The 19,007-nt window shown below is 44.0% G+C and overlaps 2 protein-coding genes across 7 annotated transcripts in view; one reads left to right on the plus strand and one right to left on the minus strand.

Annotated features, from left to right (window-relative positions):
* The window catches only part of LOC124186870, a 111,291-nt gene that overhangs the window by 68,760 nt on the left and 23,524 nt on the right, over positions 1-19,007 (minus strand). For 2 of the 3 annotated variants that reach the window (XM_046578945.1, XM_046578944.1), the window contains exon 2: positions 4,040-4,186. The exons of the other annotated variant lie outside the window; for it this stretch is intronic. In XM_046578945.1, the coding sequence (XP_046434901.1) occupies positions 4,040-4,172 (133 nt within the window). In that variant the 5' untranslated portion in view covers positions 4,173-4,186. The remainder of the gene's footprint in view (positions 1-4,039; positions 4,187-19,007) is intronic. 3 annotated transcript variants of the gene reach the window in all.
* LOC124186860 (protein madd-4) overlaps positions 1-19,007 on the plus strand; it is a 101,545-nt gene that overhangs the window by 59,762 nt on the left and 22,776 nt on the right. For 3 of the 4 annotated variants that reach the window (XM_046578917.1, XM_046578919.1, XM_046578920.1), the window contains exons 3-5: positions 8,815-8,867; positions 8,960-9,053; positions 16,484-16,813. In XM_046578917.1, coding sequence (XP_046434873.1) covers positions 8,815-8,867; positions 8,960-9,053; positions 16,484-16,813 — 477 coding nt within the window. The remainder of the gene's footprint in view (positions 1-8,814; positions 8,868-8,959; positions 9,054-16,483; positions 16,814-19,007) is intronic. The other variant, XM_046578921.1, reaches the window with a different exon arrangement.

The following is a 19,007-nucleotide window of genomic DNA, read 5'->3' on the forward strand; positions in this document are numbered from 1 at the left end:
ATATAAGAGTCACGTATATGGTCAGTTACTTCATACTTTATACCGATTTCTGACATTACGCTTGTATTCTGAGATTTGACAAAAAAATGTTTTACCTTCCGTTACAACGGAATAAAAGTCCCTGCGGCCGGAACATCGGAAAAAATTACTTCGTTCTTATTTGACCTACTTATCCAAGATTCGTCTTGACAATTACACTTTGAGGTCAAGACTTCCTTCGTCCTTAGTTCTTGTAACATAGGTGGTCAAAATCTGACCAAGTTTGAATAGGTAAAAAGAGATATTTTTCGCGTTTTTGTACGTATTTTTCAACACTTCTCGAGGACGCGGAAGTTCGCGAAAAGCGGAAGCGGGGATAATCGATTGTAGAAGTAGCGAAGGTGACCCGCTCCCGCATATTGCGTGGATTGCAAGTGTGACGGGAGGCTAAACTGTGTTTCTGCGGTTTCCCCCAGGGATAATTGGCAGCAAGTCTCGTCGTCACGGTTATGACCGACACTTTATTAGGGTGAAACCAGGATCCCCTACCATATTACAAGGGAAATAAAATACGAGGAATCGATTTGAGGTCCCGCGTTACGCGTCACAGTTTCCCGTAAACGTTTCGCAGGATGAAATATCGTCTCTGAACGATGAAATTACACGTATATAGGGATCGAGGTCGAAGCAGGGTGGCGAAGGACTGCCAATTTTATACAATGAGTATAAAATTTAATTATTTCACGAAATTTTCGACCCTATACCCAGTTGGCCAAAGGCTAATAAGAAAATATCTCGACACGGATGTTTTCCATTACCTGTGAGAAATATTTCGAATCTCCAGGGGTGAGAAAATTTGACTAGTTAGAATTGGCGGGAAAAATGGCTTGTATTTTTTATCAAGTCCTCCCACTGCAGCCCCCTCCCCCCCTACTCGTCAACTTCATTCCCGCTCACTCACTCGACCCTTTCCATCCCCCTAAAGGCCTATCGCCGTCTTCTCCGAGGGTGTACGTGCCTCGACAATAACCTAGAGTATCTAGCAGGCCTCAAGAACACTTCTTCCTCCCAGGGTTAAGCCCGAGTTCCGTCCACCTAGCATTTTTCACCGCTTTTAGTTCGGCTTGCAGACAGTCGACGAGTCGGGTATTCGTCTTATTACCGATACCGCAGAAAAATCCTCGTCAATGTTTTCAGAAACAATAAAATTTGCCGATGAAAAATTAATTAATCCAAGGTTCAAAAATTAAATCGGCATAGCCGATGCAATTTAATCGTACCAAATACGCGAAACGAGAGGGAAATAATGACGAGGAAAAGTATAATCCAACTCCTCGATTAACCCCCGTAGTAGAATCCGGGGGCTCCGTTTAACCGCTTCTTCCTTTCGCAAATCTGTGTTCAAATGCTGTGTAATTTTCCTTCAAGTATATCTTTCGGTGGTTCGTGACGTGATCAAGGGGGATTCCGGGAAAAGAGGCCTCGCCCCCCGGCCGCTAAGGGGTTCGGGGTCCTCCGGCTCCCTGGGGAAGACTCGCGACGCGGTGCGTGCGGAAGACAGTTTCTCGGACAAATCGGTATACGCGGAGGTTCCGTACGACTAATAACGATTCAATTCCTAAGCCGAATGGCAAGGAACTGTAATAGACCGAATCCGGGACCTTTTCCCGTTACGTGAGATACATGCTTAGCGGATTGCAGCACGCAATGAGAGAGAAAGAAAATGGAATCCTCACCTCAGATTCTTACTCGAAACGTCGTCGTCTTCGCGAAAAAGAGAAAAACGTTTTTAAAGAGAAGACGAAAATTGGATATTTTTCGTCTTTTCGACGCAAGTTCCACGACAAAATCATTTATTAAAATATGCTATCGGTATCACGAGCCAAAAGCTACTGTGAACGTGAATTGAATTGAATAAGGAATGAAATTCGCGACTTTCAGTATTTTCAGTCTAGTTTTCCCCCTCGACATAACGATCGAGGAAATGCTGCGCGCGTTTTTTTTTTTTTTTTGAATATCTTTGAATATTTAAAACGTCACGTGTCCGCGATCATGGTTTTCGAACGATAGAACTGAGAAGGGCTCTATATATACATACATACATACATACATAAGCACGCGCGCACACACACGCGTATATGTGTATATATATATATATATACAGGTATATTAATGAGATTCCGTGAAGAGGAATTGAATTGAAGGAAAAAATCCTCCAGGCTCGTCCCCGCATATTGACGAATAATCGGGTTGTCAAGTGAATTTCAAGAGCCGTAGGTATAATAGAATGAACGAGGGTTGAAAAAAATGTTGGAACTAACTTTGACGACGAGAAGTGGCGGGTACTTGCGCGTATAGGCGGGAGTAAGTCTTGAATTCGGACAAAACCTCGGGATTGACTTGGACACTCCCGGGGTGCTCGAGGACCTTAGGGACAAAGGGTGAAGCGGTGGTTTGAGAACCGCTGTTAAACCAGGCAATCCTGAGCGAAGTGTGACTGACATGTAATAATCCCCGTCCACCGCCCCTCGCGGCTGTGCCATTGCACCCCGTCCCAAATCTGGAATTAAAGCCGCATTGATTCAGTTCCCGACTCAACTCGGCTTACAAATTAGCTCGGGGATCAAATTAATTTTTTACAAAGGCCGCGACCCCCCCCCCCCCCCCGAGAACCCCTTTGCTGATCGAGCCAAGTTGAATTATTCGATAGCCTTGCTTTTTCTTTTCATCCTGTTTCCCAGTTCCAAACCGCGGAACGAGTATCTTGATTTCCTGTTCTTTTTTAAAGTGACTATACAAAACAAACGTAAAGAAGAAAGAAAATAAGATAAAATATTACGGCGCGTCTATCTACAATCCAACTCTCGGCATCTCTTCAAATTCAATTAACCCTTTGACGGCCAAGCCTCTTTTCCGTTGAAAAAAAAAAAAATCATTTTTCTCAGTAAAAGTGATTGCAAAAATACACTTTTTAAAAATAGAGTTTTTCAATTTGCGTGCCTACATAAAAAGTATCTCAAATGAAAGTATACAGTGAAAACTTTTTTCACAATGGGTTAAAATTTTTCAAATTATTTCACGACTTTTTAATTGTACCTAATTAAAGAAGATATTTAAATAAAATAGCCGTTTCGTCATTCTAGCAAATATGGAAGTGTCAATACTGCTTTAGGTATAGGACGATTGAATTTTCCCCCTTTATATATATATATATTATTAAATATAAATATTCTTTGTACAGCTGAGAGTTTCTTAAAGTTATTTTGTTCCTCATTTCTCTGGGATTCATATTGCACGCGAATACCTTTTATAACATGAAATATAGATCGCGTACGCGTATTATAGGTGTATATACACCTACGTACACGTCGTGAATAAAGGACAGGGTGAGTGAGAGACGAGGAGAAATGATCGCGGACGGCGGCGGCGGCGGAAAGACGCGGTGTTGATCGTTGAGAATTGCGATCGTGCAGTAAAAATATCCAGGCGAACAAACTGTCGAGCGACACGCGAGAACGAGGATTGAGAAACGTACGGGGACGAAAATTGTACGATCGAAGGGATGCCAACGTGTGACGATAAATCGTAACATGGTAGGTATGAGGAGGCGGAGGACAGAGAAGGAGGAGGAGAAGGGGGACGAGGACTCGGCGTTAAGAGATCATCGCGTCTTGATTTTATCACCTCTGTATCGATGAAGAGAGAAATAAATATAAAACGAGGAGCAAAAATCAAACCACGCGCGGTGCCGTGGACGTAAACCGTTTGTCTTGTGACTATAAACTTTCTCGCTGCACTTATACCTACCTAGCTACTTTTATTATATACAAATCTCGATTTAACAGCTAGCTGATACACGAGAGGCAAAGCAGACGGGGAGAAATCTTTTTAAAAACTCGTTCGAGCGCCGCGCATCTATTCTTTATTATTAGTATATCTGTATGTGTAATAACGTACATACATTCGAGGGGTTTCGAAATGTTCCGGAAGACGAGGCTGCATAAAAGTGGAGGATGCGGAGGAAATAAATCATAAGAATCGGAAAAGAAATGTTACTCACAATTTAAAATTTCACGATGTTGTGGGTGCCCACGACTTCTTCTCCTCCTCGTCCTTCGGGCATCTCTTCGACCCCGATAATGAAGTCCGTGCCCGACTCGTATATCACGGGGTAATATAACGTCAAACATCATCGAAGTGCGTAAACCTGTAAAAAGCGATAAGTGCTGGATAATACAGAGAAAGACGAGAAAGAGAGAGAGAGGGAGAGAGAGAGAGAGAGAGAGAGAGAGAGTGGGAGAAAAAAATAAATAAAATTTAAGTAGAATAAGGTGGAGAATGAGAAAGAGGGAGGGATGGAGGGGGAAAAAATCGATGGTAATCATAAACTTAAATTTTATAGCCCTTATCTGCGGATATCAAAGGGTCGGTGAATCACCTCGGCGTTAAAAAGAGGGGGTGGGAAAAAGTGAGGCGATGCCCGGGGAGAAATCGTCGGGGGGAAAAGCGGTTTTACAGCCCCATAAACGGCTTCGGTCCAAGAATCGTCTCTCGTATTTAACGCACACTTGACCGCCCTCCGACAATGCCGCGGTGTGTCCTGCAGAGCGCTGCGACACGACGCAGGGATGAAAATTTGTATTCTATACGAGCTGCGTGTGCAGCAGCAGCAGAAGCAGGTAACGCGACGGAGTTTTGGGGAAAAGATGCGCCCCTCGAACCCCGCGGTGGTAGAATAACACAGCTCGACAAAAAAAAAAAAAGGGGGATTTAAAAATAATAAATAAGATTCGATGTCAACGACCTTAAGAGTTAGCGTAGTTTTTCGAAATTGGTTCGAGTTATTTATTTCATCGACATTCTCGTGTATGACTCGAAAAGGCAATATTTAGATGAAAAATTCGAATTTTGTTTAATATCTAAAGCTTGTCAAAAAAACACTGCAATGAAAATTTGTTTACAACAAGAAGAAGGCCGCAGTTCCATTTCGCAAGGAATTATCGACAAGTATTTGTCCGAGCGGGGGGTAAAAAAACAAAATTAACAGAAACGAAAACGAAGTTACAGTAGAATAACCGAATGCAGGCTGGACCGGAGAAATTCTCGCAGACGCTTCGCGTAGACAGAGAAAAATTCACGAAATGGGGTGCTGGCCTCAGAGTTAGAAGGGAATCGAGGCTGGGCCTGGCGGGGATAGTTGATTTCGTCCAATATGGGGTTGGACAAGCGTAGAATAGCAAAACGTGGCTGGGAGTGAGTATTGTTTTTTTTTTCTCCGCTTTTTCATTCCCATCGCACCCTCACCTCTTTGTAATTTAACGTATAAGGGTGGATTTATAAAATGCCGAGCACATCGAGGCGATACTTTATCAGATACCATTGAATTCTACCGCTAAATCTCCCAGTACTTCTGTTCCTTTTTTTGTTTTTATATGTTTCTCCTTCACCTTCCCCGTGTCGAAGGAAGATCGCGTGATGTACCTTATATACTTTCGTAATAATCGATTACTCGCAAACTCGCGGAGTGGTCTAAATATCTGTACATTTTTCGAGTGACGGTCGCAAAAAATCCCCAGACGCATGCAGAGTTATTTTCAGTATCTCTGTAAGAATTTTCAAACTGAATGAATACGTCGGGAACCGAGAGGAGGAACTGGAAAAAGTTGTAAAAAATAACGTCAACGTTTTATCAGATTTCCGGCTGCTTTGACTGAAGTGCCGGAAGAGGTTCGTTTGAAACACAGGCTTTGAAGCCTGGAAAAACAGATGCCAAATGTACACCGAATGCAGTGCGGGGTATGTGACCAATATACTCGCGAATGTATATGGATAGGTAGATATTGGCTCGAACCGGGAGGATTTCAATCGCAGAGTCAGATAGGAATCTCAGAGACAGACCCAAAGTGGTCCAGGTCTCCATTAGCAAAGAGAGTGTCTGTCTCCCCGGCTGTTGCTTTCAATAATTTGCGAGTCTAATGTTCTCTTCGCGCGGTGAAGATCCGATTGGTTGTCTCCCAGGCCTGCAGGGAGGAAGACAAATTCTCAGGGCGTTTGCCTCGGAGGCGCCTCGAATATAGGTGGTGGACGTATAGCTCTATACGTTTGCGGGGTTGAACGCGGTGTCGCGAAGAAGAAGAAGAAGAAAAGGAAGAAGACGAAGTGATGCGCGGAGGCGAAAGGAGAAGGCGGAAGTCGCGGTATACGTATACCGGCGGCGTTTGAATAATGCAGGTTTGCAATCCTGCTTAAAACTGATCGGAAAATCACCCTCCTTCCCCTCCTATCGCCGCCTACAGATCCTAAGTGAAGGAACCAAGATTGATTTTAGATTGGGTGAGAATTGGGATGTATATTCAGTAACCAGTCGAAACTCGGTTGCCGCGGAATCTCTCACCTTTACCCCAAATTATTACCAGCAAAATATTCGCGGTGGGGAACAGCGTCGCAGTTCGTTCGCCGCAGGGTGAAAAGGAAATATGCAGAAGAATACAGGAGAAGCCGAGGAGACAAGAATTGCCAATATTTTTATTTATTTTTTTTTCGTTTTGAAATATCGTGATATGCACGGTGCTGAAGAGATATGCGTCGCAATAGGGTGGTCCTTACTTACGGTGTTGACGAATTTTTTTCGTCCCACTCTCTAAATCGACTTCAAAGAATTCAAAAACAATTGCGTGATTTTTCAAATTTTTGCATCAAGTGTTAAATAGTTCGCTTTGCAATCGAAGTTTCTTATGGAAATGACACGGGGAAAACTTTTTTTCAAGTATATATTTTATTGTAAGAGTAATAATGTTTCGAAAAATCTGTAATTGCGAAGTTTTAGTGGGCATTAGTGGTACTATCTAAAAAAAAATAAAAAAAATACACATCATCATACCAGGCAATCTGGACGAATTGCGCTTCCTCTAAATAAAAAAAGGTCAGATGTCAAGGGTGTGCAACTTGTATAGATTTACTGGCATGATGGGGTGTATATTATTTTCACATAGTAGCACTAATGCCGACTAAAGCCTCGCAGTTGCAGATTTTTCGGAACATTATTACTTTTACTATAAAATATATAATGAGAGTAAAATTTTTTCCCATGTTATTTCCATAAGAAACTTTGATCACAATGCGTACTATCTTCGAGTTGATGTAAAAATCTGAAAAAACTAGCCAATTGTTTTTGATTTATTTGAAGTCGATTTGGGGAGTGGGGTGGAAAAAATCCGTCAACACTCGAAATGAGGACCACCCTAGCGTGACGTGTACAGATATTCAATGGACTTAGTCTAATTGTAAGTACCATTCGAAATTGTTACCAACTATCGAGATGCTGAAAGAGCTTGTGGGGTTGCGGCAAAGTCCCAAATCACTATACGCTATTGGCGTTCAAGTTAAGCGCAAGTAGCAACGTGTCCTCAAGTGAAATGTGGCGATCATTACGATTCCAGGGATGCAAAGGAACCGATTGAAAAGTAGAGACTCGCTTCTTGTAATCATCGGAGATATTTTAAGGGCGTCTGTCGTAGTCTTAATCTAAATATGATGCTGACCGGGAATATTGACCCCTAAATGGAGCTTCATTTATTTTTCAGCAACCGAATTAAGACAGGAAAATAGAGTACAGCGGATTAACGCAACGTGTACCGAAGGTACGATTCAATATTTTGGGGAAGATTTTTTGTCCGTCGAAAAAAGTAATCACGCGAAAAGATAAATAAACAAGAAGTCGGGTTAGTAGGAGGTAGGACTTAACGACTCCCTGGGTGCGGGTTGCGAAAAGGTTTAGGGGATAGAACAAAGCAATGCGCGTAGTCGCTGAGAGAAAGTAGGAATAAAAATAAAGCAGAGAGAAATGGTAGAAAAAGGAAAAAAGAAGAACTATAAATTTTAGTCTCGTTAAAAGTTGGCGGTGTCGACGAAGGTAACGAGGGTTCGTCGTCGTGGCACGTGTAAGCCTACGTGGGGCAATATAGCCTGATGGGTGTATCTATTCCCCCTTCCCACACACATGGAAGGACGATGTGCGACTCGCGTATCGTACACGGTGCCCCCGTAAAGTAAGCGTCGTTCGCGGAACCCCGTAAAGCTCCAGATATTTTACCCGAACTTTTTGAAAAAATCTGGATACGAGCACCGCTTTCTTTTTCCTCAACCATCCTCAAAAGTGCATCCCGATCGCCAAACCACACCGGCTGAGTCGCTAGACAACCTTGCCGACCTTGTTGACCTTGGTAATGGATTCAAACTCCGGATACAACCTGTGATTTTTTCATGTTTACTCGGGTATAGAGAACGCATGTATACTTTGCAGGGGATACACGCGTGAAGGTAGTAAGAAGGCAGTGGGGTAAATGGGTGGGAAAGTCAGAAAAGACGTGTCATAGGTTGTAGGTACGGGGTTCGGTGACAACGAACCGGCACGTTTGCGAGATTTTTCACTTAGCGAGCAGTTAGCGACGTCAAACCTCCGTCAGCTGGCATATTAGGACTTAAGACCCCCCCCCCCCATCCATCTTTCACGCCCCAAGGTTCCAGGACTTCCTCCTCCTCCTTCTCCTCGGTCTCCTTCCCCGTCCCCGTCGTCGGCATTCGCCACCCCTGCAAGCCTCCTTCATCTACGGGCCTGCTGGGTGTTCGGTATGTCTATTAAATATGCAACCGTCCGACGTCAGTCAGTACGAGGGTTTGGTAGTGAATTATTGAGCTTTGGCATGTCTCGTATCTAACCCCGTTCGTCCTCCTCCCCATGGCGAGTTTCAAATCCCCTTGGGGCTGAATCCGCTTATGCAAGGTCATTCGTCGACCTGAGGCTTCTCATCATTTCTTTCGCAATTCATGTTCCAGGGTATCAATTGGGGCGAATGGTCTCCGTGGTCGAAGTGGTCGATCTGTTCAAGGTGAGATTAAAACGAATCTAACGAAGCTCGTTTCTACCTTTCGTTCATCTCCCGTCGCCGAATCCATCGCCTAAATCGCAATACTATTACAGATACTGCGGTGGCGGTATAATACGTCAACAGAGGAGATGCCGCAGGCCGCCTTGTAGAGGACGTTCCGTTCGTTACAAGATGTGCAACGTCGAGGTGAGTACCGTGACACCGTAAAATCACTTAATTCATTGCCAAGTAATCGTGACCGCGAATTTATGCGTAAAGAAAACGTTACGGATATTCATATTTCTCGTCAAGATCGTAGTGGACGGATTGGATATTCTTTCGGAACAGTAAACTAGTTCAAGTACATAAACACGGGTTACGATCTTGCTTATAAGCCATAATTTTACAAGGTATCCCAACGAAATGAAGAAGATGAGCCCCTGTATATTATGTAAGCTGTATATGTATATCACGTTTAAGAATTTTTACACCTCGGGCTCTACCGAAATTCGTCCCGGATGCAGAATGTAGGTCAGGCCACCTGCAGCAAGCGCATTGCACACTCTCCGGAGGTTTGTGCCAGCGGGAATACCTCTATACGTTGGATAGAATCAGGGATATGACAAATACCGCACGATATATTCCTCTATTATTCTGTGTACGTGTACAAGGTACTCCGTTTGGTGGCTATCAAAGTTTGCAAAACATATTGTACGCGGGTACACCTTCATCCTTTTTCACAAGCATCTATGTCAAGAGGGGGGGGGTACAACTCGGATGTGTAAGGTCATACCTATTTTTGGAAGTTTGTTTTTAAAGAATATAAAAACACTTGAAGCAATTTCAGTTTAAAGGCTCTATTATTTATAGTTTTACGATTATTTTAGATTTTTTTCATGCACATTAATAAAAAAAATGGCGGCACAGCGCATATAAGTAGCGACCGACTCCGAATTCGAGGGCTTTTGCGGTGACGCATCTCTTGGCACATAGGAGAATTTGTTTGGATTAAAAACATCTTTTCGGGTTCAAGCTGGTAGCCCAAATGTTGAAAAAAAATAAAATTGAAATACATGCGATTGTGAAAAAAAAAAAATTTGTAAAAAAAACTTTTGTGACTGAAATAAAACATCTAGCCACGAGGTCGAATCGATAAACAAGTTTTAAAAATTGTGTCATAATTTCAAGTCGGTCGGATAAAAATTGACCAAGGAATCTGCGCCATCGGATTAAAAACGCGATTGTTCGCTACTTGCATGTGCCGTGCCGTCGTTTTGTTATTAATTTCAATGAAAAAATTCTAAACATTCTTGAAACTATAAACAATAAAGCCCCGAAACTCGTATCGTTCCCAGTGTTTTAATTTTCATTAAAAAAAAATCCTAAAAATAGGTACGATTTCAGACCGACCGAGCTGAAGCGATCCGTACACTTTTTACAATCAACGAATGGATTGGCAGGGCATGACTCGAACCTCACGGGCGAACCGTCGCGTCGTCTGCCGAGTTACAGAGAATCGTGAATTCTGACGTCTTACCGTATCGATCGGCCAATCAGCGGGCACGAAATTCTCTGATTGAACTGTACACCGACTATTGACGACGGGAATGGGTATACTGTACGTCAACGGCACGCATTTCGCGTATAACGCGAAGGCAGTCACCGCATTGTTCCTCCGCTCCACAAACCCGCGCGGCGCTCACTCACGTAGATAGTACACGACCACCTTTACACATAACGTACCTATGCATTAATATTTGCGTTATTACCAGGCTCGGCTAAACTCCACAGCACCGAGTGGCAACTCGCTAATTGCTAAATTTATATATATACCTACATACCGACATGCCTATACCAGCTGAGTAATACGCCTGGGCGAATATCAACGCACGCCATGCCTCGCGCGGAATCCCTTGGGTAAATTATAAATTGGGAAGTTGATAATAACGAGAGCGATTATACGTATATCTACTCCGACTGCGATTCAACTCGTAAAACAGAGAATTCAAATTTCCAGCATGGACGTGAATATTGTCTTCCCTTTCACGATTGCCTACAGGTATCCGGGATTAGACCACTTGTACGTCGATGGGCAAGCCCTTGTATCGTTGAATCACGTCCATCCTTCTTTCTCTCTCGATTTTCGTCTGATAGGCAATTTTCTCCGGTCTGGGCGAACGTCGTCGTCCCGACCGATCTTTGAACTTTTTATTACGTCACATCCAATATATATCCCCCTCTCCCACCCTCCGTAGGCCAGCGATTGACCGAAACGTCAGAAGATCGGCAACTTCTCAGAATATCGCACGACTACAATTCCGATTGCCGATCGATCCATAATTCCGCCTGATGGGATGGATCGACAAATGTCCGACGACTCCCTCGACAAACTTCTATATAAACTATCCGTAGAGCCAAGGTTGCGAGAGAGGCGGCAGGCGGCGTCTTTATCGCGATGATAACCGGAAAATTTTGACGTCTTTCAGCTTTCATGTTCCGATCGCGACATACATACATACAGGTACATGGCAAGTACCAAGAGTTGGATATATTTACTTAATACGGAGATGAAGCATCGGAGAGGAGCGGGGTAACTGTTGTAGTTCGCCGTCGTATCAGAATAGCGTTATACGGCTTCGAGTAGTACTGAAGCATGGGTGATGGTGGCTTACAAATCCGCGAATTAACTGGAAACTAAGTTTTCCCGCACAAGTAGCCCGGAAATTAATTGTCCAAAGTTAGTCAACTACGAGAAAGCCCTGAATTACGGTCTTGCCCACCTGTCGGTAGCGACAATAATTTACCTTCTCGCCTATAAATTCCGGGCTGAAAATCCACCAGGATTGCCGATTTATGGGCCGCGTTTTGCCACCCGCCAAGGTTAAGCGACGTATAGCTTTCCCGGATCAGCTCCCTTCTGCAGCCTTAATTATGAGGCGCCTGCACAGTGGCTCCGAACCCGGGTGGTGGGTTACAGGTTATATCGTGCGCCTACGTACGTCATACCTATACCAACACACTTTTGAGCCGCAGTTTTGAACTCGTAGGTCGTAAGTCGAGAACCAATTACCTACATCGCGGTGCAGAGACTGGAGACTAGAGGTGGCGGATAATTTGCATAAAGCAATTGGACAACTTCTTAGCTCTCGCGGCATACCGCACGTCTATTTTGCAGTTTCTCGTCTCCGCTGCAGCGCGAAGCGAGTATACGTGTGGAACCGACCATCAGAGGGCTGTAAGAAACGTGGACGACAAAATGCGAGAACTGACTCACGATCAGAGTTGTCTTCGATCAATGATAAACGGTTTAACACCACACCTGCAGATCCAATCGTCCCTGCTCTCCGCTAAAAGTTCTTAATTGGCTCATGCACTTTTTGTCCACGTCCCAGGTTCTAGTTGATTATTGCAGAAGACGGGGGACCCGGCGAATTGGTATTGCGATAGAAAAGACTGATCTGCAAACTTGATATACATTATAGGTAAAGGAGAGGATCGGACAAAATGGATTCCTTAACGAAAACGTACTTTTTAAGGAATTTCAAGATAGCGATTTGTTTTGTTTTGGTCTAACAATAATTTTTAGCACACGGGTCCCATTTCACCCGATCATCGACTTTGACCATCTCGGGACGAATGCAATTTTAATCAGGTTTTTTTCGAGATTCCCCCTCCTATCGATATGCAAGAACAAAACGTCGAAGAGCTGCCTTGACGGTCCATTGACGAGGTGATAATCAAATTTTTGTTTGCCGACGGTTCCGGGTCTGCAAACTTCGGGCTTGCTCGTCAGACGCGGAGGGCAATTAACTGGGAAACGTTTCTCGTTACAAGTTCCGGGATTGCTGGATATCCTCCACGCAGAGGAGGGTCTAGCATAGAAATGCCCTTCGCAAAATTTCGGGAACACTGATCGGATTTGCGATCCTTCGTTGCCTCTGACATCCCGGGGTTAACGCGCGAAAGGGACGCGTTTGCCACCAGACGAGGGGCGAGAGAAGCGAAAAGGAGGGAAGAAACGAGACGAAGTGAACGGGGGAGGAAGGGAGAGGGGGAGGGAGGGGGGAGGTCAGAGGAGAGGAGAGTTTCTCGCCAGCGGTGGCAGCGAGTGTGCAAACTTTTCTAATCACCCAGGACGAAACCCGCTTGTTGTTAAACATTTGCCACCGCGTTAATTCGCTAATTAGGTAATAAGTTTGTTCTAATTTGTTTACTCGATTATACAATTCTGAAGCAGCTCCGCCGTTGCGATATACCACAGCCGGAAAGACGACCCCTCGACCCCCGCATATCCTGCACCCGTCAGCTTGTTCGCCAACTACAATTAACAGAATTTTCTCCAACTTGCCTGCATTGTGCATAACTTTGAATACGACGGATATTCGTTCTTTTTACTTTTCTCATCTATCGTTAGTGTGAAATTTGATTTGTGTATACAAAGACGTAAGAAAAGAATGATAATTAACAAGCTTCGGTTAGGCGAAAAAAATTTTAAAATACAAAAAGCTGCTTCGCCCAAATCCTAGAAGACATTGACAGCGAACGAGGGATGGGAGGACGAATTTATATTACGGGAATATTTCGGAGAGCAGCATTCAGCAAAGAGCCTGCGTTCCTCGGTGGGAATTTATGCTCGTCCCTCCCCCGGTTCGACTCGAATTTAATTGAGCTGAAACCTCGTCAGTTCTCAGATAGGCGGACAATTAAATTCCTGAGCGATTTTCAAATATCAGGTCCAAACAACGCATCAGGAATGATACGCGAGTTATTACATAACGACGACTCTGCGTATCGAATTGCAATCAAGTCAACCTACCGCAACACCATACCGTTACACATTGAATCAAATATTTTACACGTTATATTTTCAAATATAACTCGACCCGGAAAATATGGTTACCACACTTAATTACTCGGGACAAAATGACAGCTCACAAAATGACTTCTGGGGAAATGATTGCGGTTAAACTAAACCGGAAAAATGCCCCGGGCAAAATCCCCTTTGCATAATTTAATATTTTCACCAAGATTTTCATCGAATCTTCCAAATCGCACATTTAATCGTCAGTGCAATTTAATCAAATTAATTTTTCAAAAGCGCGGGATTTTATCATTGGCATATGCAATTACAGCAATTATCTGAAAATTAATAAATCGTTTAAATTTGTTATTCAAACTTTACGAAGTAATTATTTACCGAGAACATTTCCTCTGAAGTCATGTATTAAAAATAACTATTTCCCAAAGGCCCCTTTTTTTCAGGTGCGAGGTCTAGTCATTTTTTCCGAAGTAATTAAGTGCGGCTACCAAAAATATTCAGTCTCAATTATATGGACTTAATTCATACTCGTTTCCACAACTTGAGTGAAAAAAAGTAATAATTATTATAATAATATTTTGGCCATAAAGTTCCATGCACCCCTTAGTCGTTGAAATTAGTATCCATGCACAGGCATAATTAATGCACGTAAGTACCGTGATAATTGATCGTAATCTCGTCGTAATACGGATAGATAAATGCGTCTATCAGAGAGAAGAGAGGAGTAAACTGTTTGATACAAGCCCGAGTTATCCATCTAATCTGAAACGGAACGGATTAATTTTCCAAGAGAACTCCCCGCGCTAAGGAAGCCGAAGAAAATTAGCCAAATTTCACCCGCAAACAGCTGTTCTATTTGAGGTCAGGATCCCTCGCGGTTTCCGCCACCACCCTCAACGCTCTAGATACACTTTCTACCCTTAGCTGCCCACCGGTTTGCGGCGATCCACCACCTTCGTCCCGACTCCTGTAGCCGTCGGTCGGCGGCCCACGGCTAACGCTAAGAGATGAGAGGTCCACTAGATCAAATTTACTTGACTTTGGTATTCCATCGACGAAACGTGGTAGGGCGAAAGGGAGGGATTGATTCGGAAATTCTAAAACTGGACAATGCATAACGTTGCATTTACTTGGTGAAATTACCATCGCAATCAGAGATGGTCGAGGTCACGATGAGCAGCAATGAGGAGAGAGGAGAGAGGAGAAAGCCATGTTCTGCGACATGGCAGCTGGCTTCTCTCGACGTCGAGTTACATCACTTCAAGAACACGAGTATATATATATATATATGGATATGTATATATATTGTATATACAACGTCGGTAGTCACGAGTTCCGTTGTGATAACACGCCCCCCATTCCGGTGAGAGGAGCAGAGATAAAAATAAAAAAAATTGAATGCCCGTAAAATAACACGCCGCTCTTGCGGCAAGGTGTTCATTCTCTCTTGCTTCCTCTCCTCTTCTTACTTCTCGCGGAAATGGGAGAACCCCAAGTGCGATTTCCAGCTAGCAGCCCTCAACGATAACCACCAACCACGACCAACCACCGCCGATACAAACGTCACGCGGTTTGTCATACCGGGGTGGGGCGGAGAGGCGGAGAATACTAAATGACGTTTGCTCTCGACGCGTTGTTCTGTACCCTCCATCGTTTTACCCTTGATTCGGTATAATCGTTTATTTCTGTATACGGTCTGCATCCAACGCGCTGGTTCAAGAGCATCTCATTGTTAGCCTGGTAGAGTGTTCGTTTTGTCTCCGGCATCGATGATATGGTCGAAGATTCTGAAACTGGAGTCAACGACATTCTCGGTACGAATGAAACCCTGGGCATGCATTATGGTAAAGCAAGAACTTTAGTAGCAGGATTTATGCAGGTTGCGAGTGTACGTATATAACGTATATAATTCAGAATTTCCTGCATACAGTCGAACAAAAAGGGTCAACTATCAACTGTGTAACGTTCGCACTTCACACATTGCACTTACGATTCAATTTGCAGTACATACTTGCCTTGACCAGGGGCATAAGTTGTGGTCGGTATTGCGACGAGAATTGCAATTCTAATTATGCGGTTGCAGCAGTGTATATTATAAACTTTAGCGTTTGGTCGAATAATTTTTTCCCTCTTTGAAACGAACAAGTCGGACAAGAAACCCAAAAACAAGGTAAAAAATATTGAATGGAAAGAACGAGTTACCTGCGCACGCCGGATTATCGTATGGATAAAATACGTCAACTTTGACCGAGCCCACTGTCGATCCCTCCGGCATTTTGAAAGTCTCTTTTGCCTTTTCTTTTCTACTTCGCAGAACTCTCTCCTTCGGTTAGAAAAAGTAAAAGCTTCGGCAAGCAATAAACGTCAGCGAAGATTCTTGCCTGAGTCTTGTTTGCGGGGTACTGGTTATACGTTTTTTCAGGATACACACGTACATACATGCCCGGATCTCGTATGTATATTTGCATGTACAAAAGTATGGGTATACGACGCGGTACAACTAACATCATCCGGGTGAGTCTAAAACGCCATATAAGGCAGAGATACCTGCTGTTGGAATAAATGCCTACCTGTATAGAAAAAAAGTTAGCGGACGTATACCGCCATGCTTGCGAACGTTGGACGTTAAAGTACTTGCAATCAAATAGGTGGTTTACCTGTTTGATAAAATCGTCCGTGGTGAAAGTGTAGGACCGAAGAAATGTGGAAAACAATTCGCATTTTTAGTCTGAATGATGATTCGGAACGAATTTTCGAGTAGGGGCGGGTATCGTTTCTACACAGGCGGACAGAAATGATAAGTTATTATTTTCGACAGCCGTGTCAGAAGCAGGACGAGGGCGGAAGCGACTTTCGCGCAGAGCAGTGTTCAGCCTTTGACGAGGTGCCCTATAGTGGGAATCTTTTAAGATGGACACCTCATCACGACCCGAGTCGGCCCTGTTCGTTGATTTGCCGGGGCGAACAGAGGCGGGATGAAGACCCGGGGGACATGATCATCGGCGATAAAATTCTCCAACGAGACGACAACGTCCTCCAGGAATCGGAATCGGACGATTTCGTCGTCGTTCAGCTCGCGGAAAAGGTGGTGGACGGTACCCGATGCCGAGCGGGAACCAGCGACGTCTGCATAAACGGGGAGTGCATGGTGAGTAGCGAATGTCGATATCTATTAATTTGCCCAGCTAATTTTAAAATGGATATTTCAATTTCACAACAAAAATCCACCCGACTGGAAACTCCGACGCGACAGAATATTCACCGTCAACTTGCCGCATGCACCTGGAAGTTGACAAAAGCGTGTTCAATTTTACTACATCGCTCCGGCATCGCACTTTCCCAAATTAGCAATCCCCCCGAATGTTTGATGTGACTCTACGGAGCTACATTAACGAAAATACTGCATAGCAGCTAGGTGAGCTTTTTTTCAGTCTGCGGGAGCGAAGCTCCTCCGCATGGTGAATGCCGCCGAGTGTTGGAGCGGGTATTTCTGTGTACGTCGCCGCGTCGCCGCGTCGGGGTCTGTCCATCTTTGGCGGTGGCTGCGGTACCGCGACATGGATATGTTCGTAGTGCTGCGGTCAGAAGGCGGAGGCCTGTCAGTGGTAGAACCTGACGCTAGTCACGGGGGATGAAGCTAATTAAGCAGCTGCTATGAGCAGGCACAGGACGAGATGGTATTTCGGAGTTGAAACGAATCGCGGATCAAGTAATACACCTTTTGCTCTAGCGGTGTGTATAGATTGTTACAAAGGCGAGGGGCGCAAAACTGAATATTACCACCTTCGTGTATCCAAACCGGCACCTCGACGCGGAAAGGTAGATTAATAAAATATACACCCAGCCGCGAATAAGGTGGAACAAAAGGAACCCTGACAATGGAAGATAATTCTGACACATAATATCTGTACATAATTTAGGTCTGACTAATTAGCAACTCAATTAGCCAAAATCTCACGGACGAAGGGTATATTTTTATTCTACTACCTATACTTGCAGAAGCTTAAGCCCCCCTCTTGTGCCTATTTAATTGACTTCTGCTGGTTAGGATGAGATATTTAATCTTCGCGAGCTGTACACACGTAGGGCCTTCTTACGAACCCCCTGCTTCCAATCTCTCTCCTTCTTTCATCCTCTCCCTTTGGATTCTCCTGTACCTCAGCTAGTCTACATCGACGACATCAGGCCACCAGCGTAAAGTCTCAAGAGAGCGATAAAAGCTTTTGTCCGAAAAAGCTCTCAGACGCCTTATTAGCTGCACGGCGAGGCGTAGCAGCCAACTGCCTTGTCAAGGGTAGGAGAGGTGTACCTATATCTACATTACACGTTATATACGTAGGTAGGTATAGTAAACGTTTCGATGTTCTGTCCGACTGCCAGCCGCCTATCCTTGGTCGTATCCAAATTCTCCCTCGTCTCCTGAAGATCAACTAAACTCATTTGGCTAATTGCACCATATACAGGTTGTATGCTACATTAAACGAAATTTTATACCTATATCCACGTCGTTGTGAATATTACCCCCGAAGTAGGCCGGAGGAAAATAATCGTCGAGAATAATTTGCTGACGGTAATGAGTTTTCCAAACAAAATTTCAAAAAAAAACTGTCCTAGCGCCATATCTGTTGGTTCGATTTTCAAGCGAAGCGTTTTGAAAGTCAAGGAAACCATCGAGAGTAGAAACGAATGATTTTCGGGTGAAAAAGAAAGAGATGAGGGGATGAAAAAGTAGCTAGCTTCGAAGGACGTATTGAAAGCTTATAGAAAGGTGTGAGCTGAGTGCGACGGAAGGACGGATGGATGTTGAAACTTTGGTTTTTCAATGAAAGGTAGAAGTCTCCGAGCTTGGATTATTAACACCGAGGTGGGCCGAGAACAGAGTCAAGGAAACGCCACGTCCATACACGACCAAATTTCCCTCTATGATATAACTACGCGTGTAGGTACGTGGTGTACGTGTAACTGGGTGGCTAGAAGAGCAGGGTACCAAGTAACCAACCAAAGAGAAACCGAAGGCGCAGTCATTAATTTCATTTCGATACAAAAGAAACAATACCTACTCCCAGGCACCAGTCAGCCTTTCATTCCTCCCACTTACCGCGATCCTCAAGGTTGCTTTTCTTCGGTATAGGTCTATATTTGCCTGCGGCAGAGCACCTCAGAGTGCTCGCAAGTACCTAGTCAATTTATCGAATAATATTGTACCCAGTCAGCTGCCGGAGTATAATAATCAAATTACATCGAGGTTTCATTGAATACCACTAAGGTTAAAATCGTGTTATTTGAAGTTCGAAATTTGTCGTAAGATAATGAAAAATTTCACCGCATACGTATAAAGCAGC

This window comes from Neodiprion fabricii, chromosome 7, assembly GCF_021155785.1.
Source record: "Neodiprion fabricii isolate iyNeoFabr1 chromosome 7, iyNeoFabr1.1, whole genome shotgun sequence".
Lineage (NCBI taxonomy): Eukaryota > Metazoa > Arthropoda > Insecta > Hymenoptera > Diprionidae > Neodiprion > Neodiprion fabricii.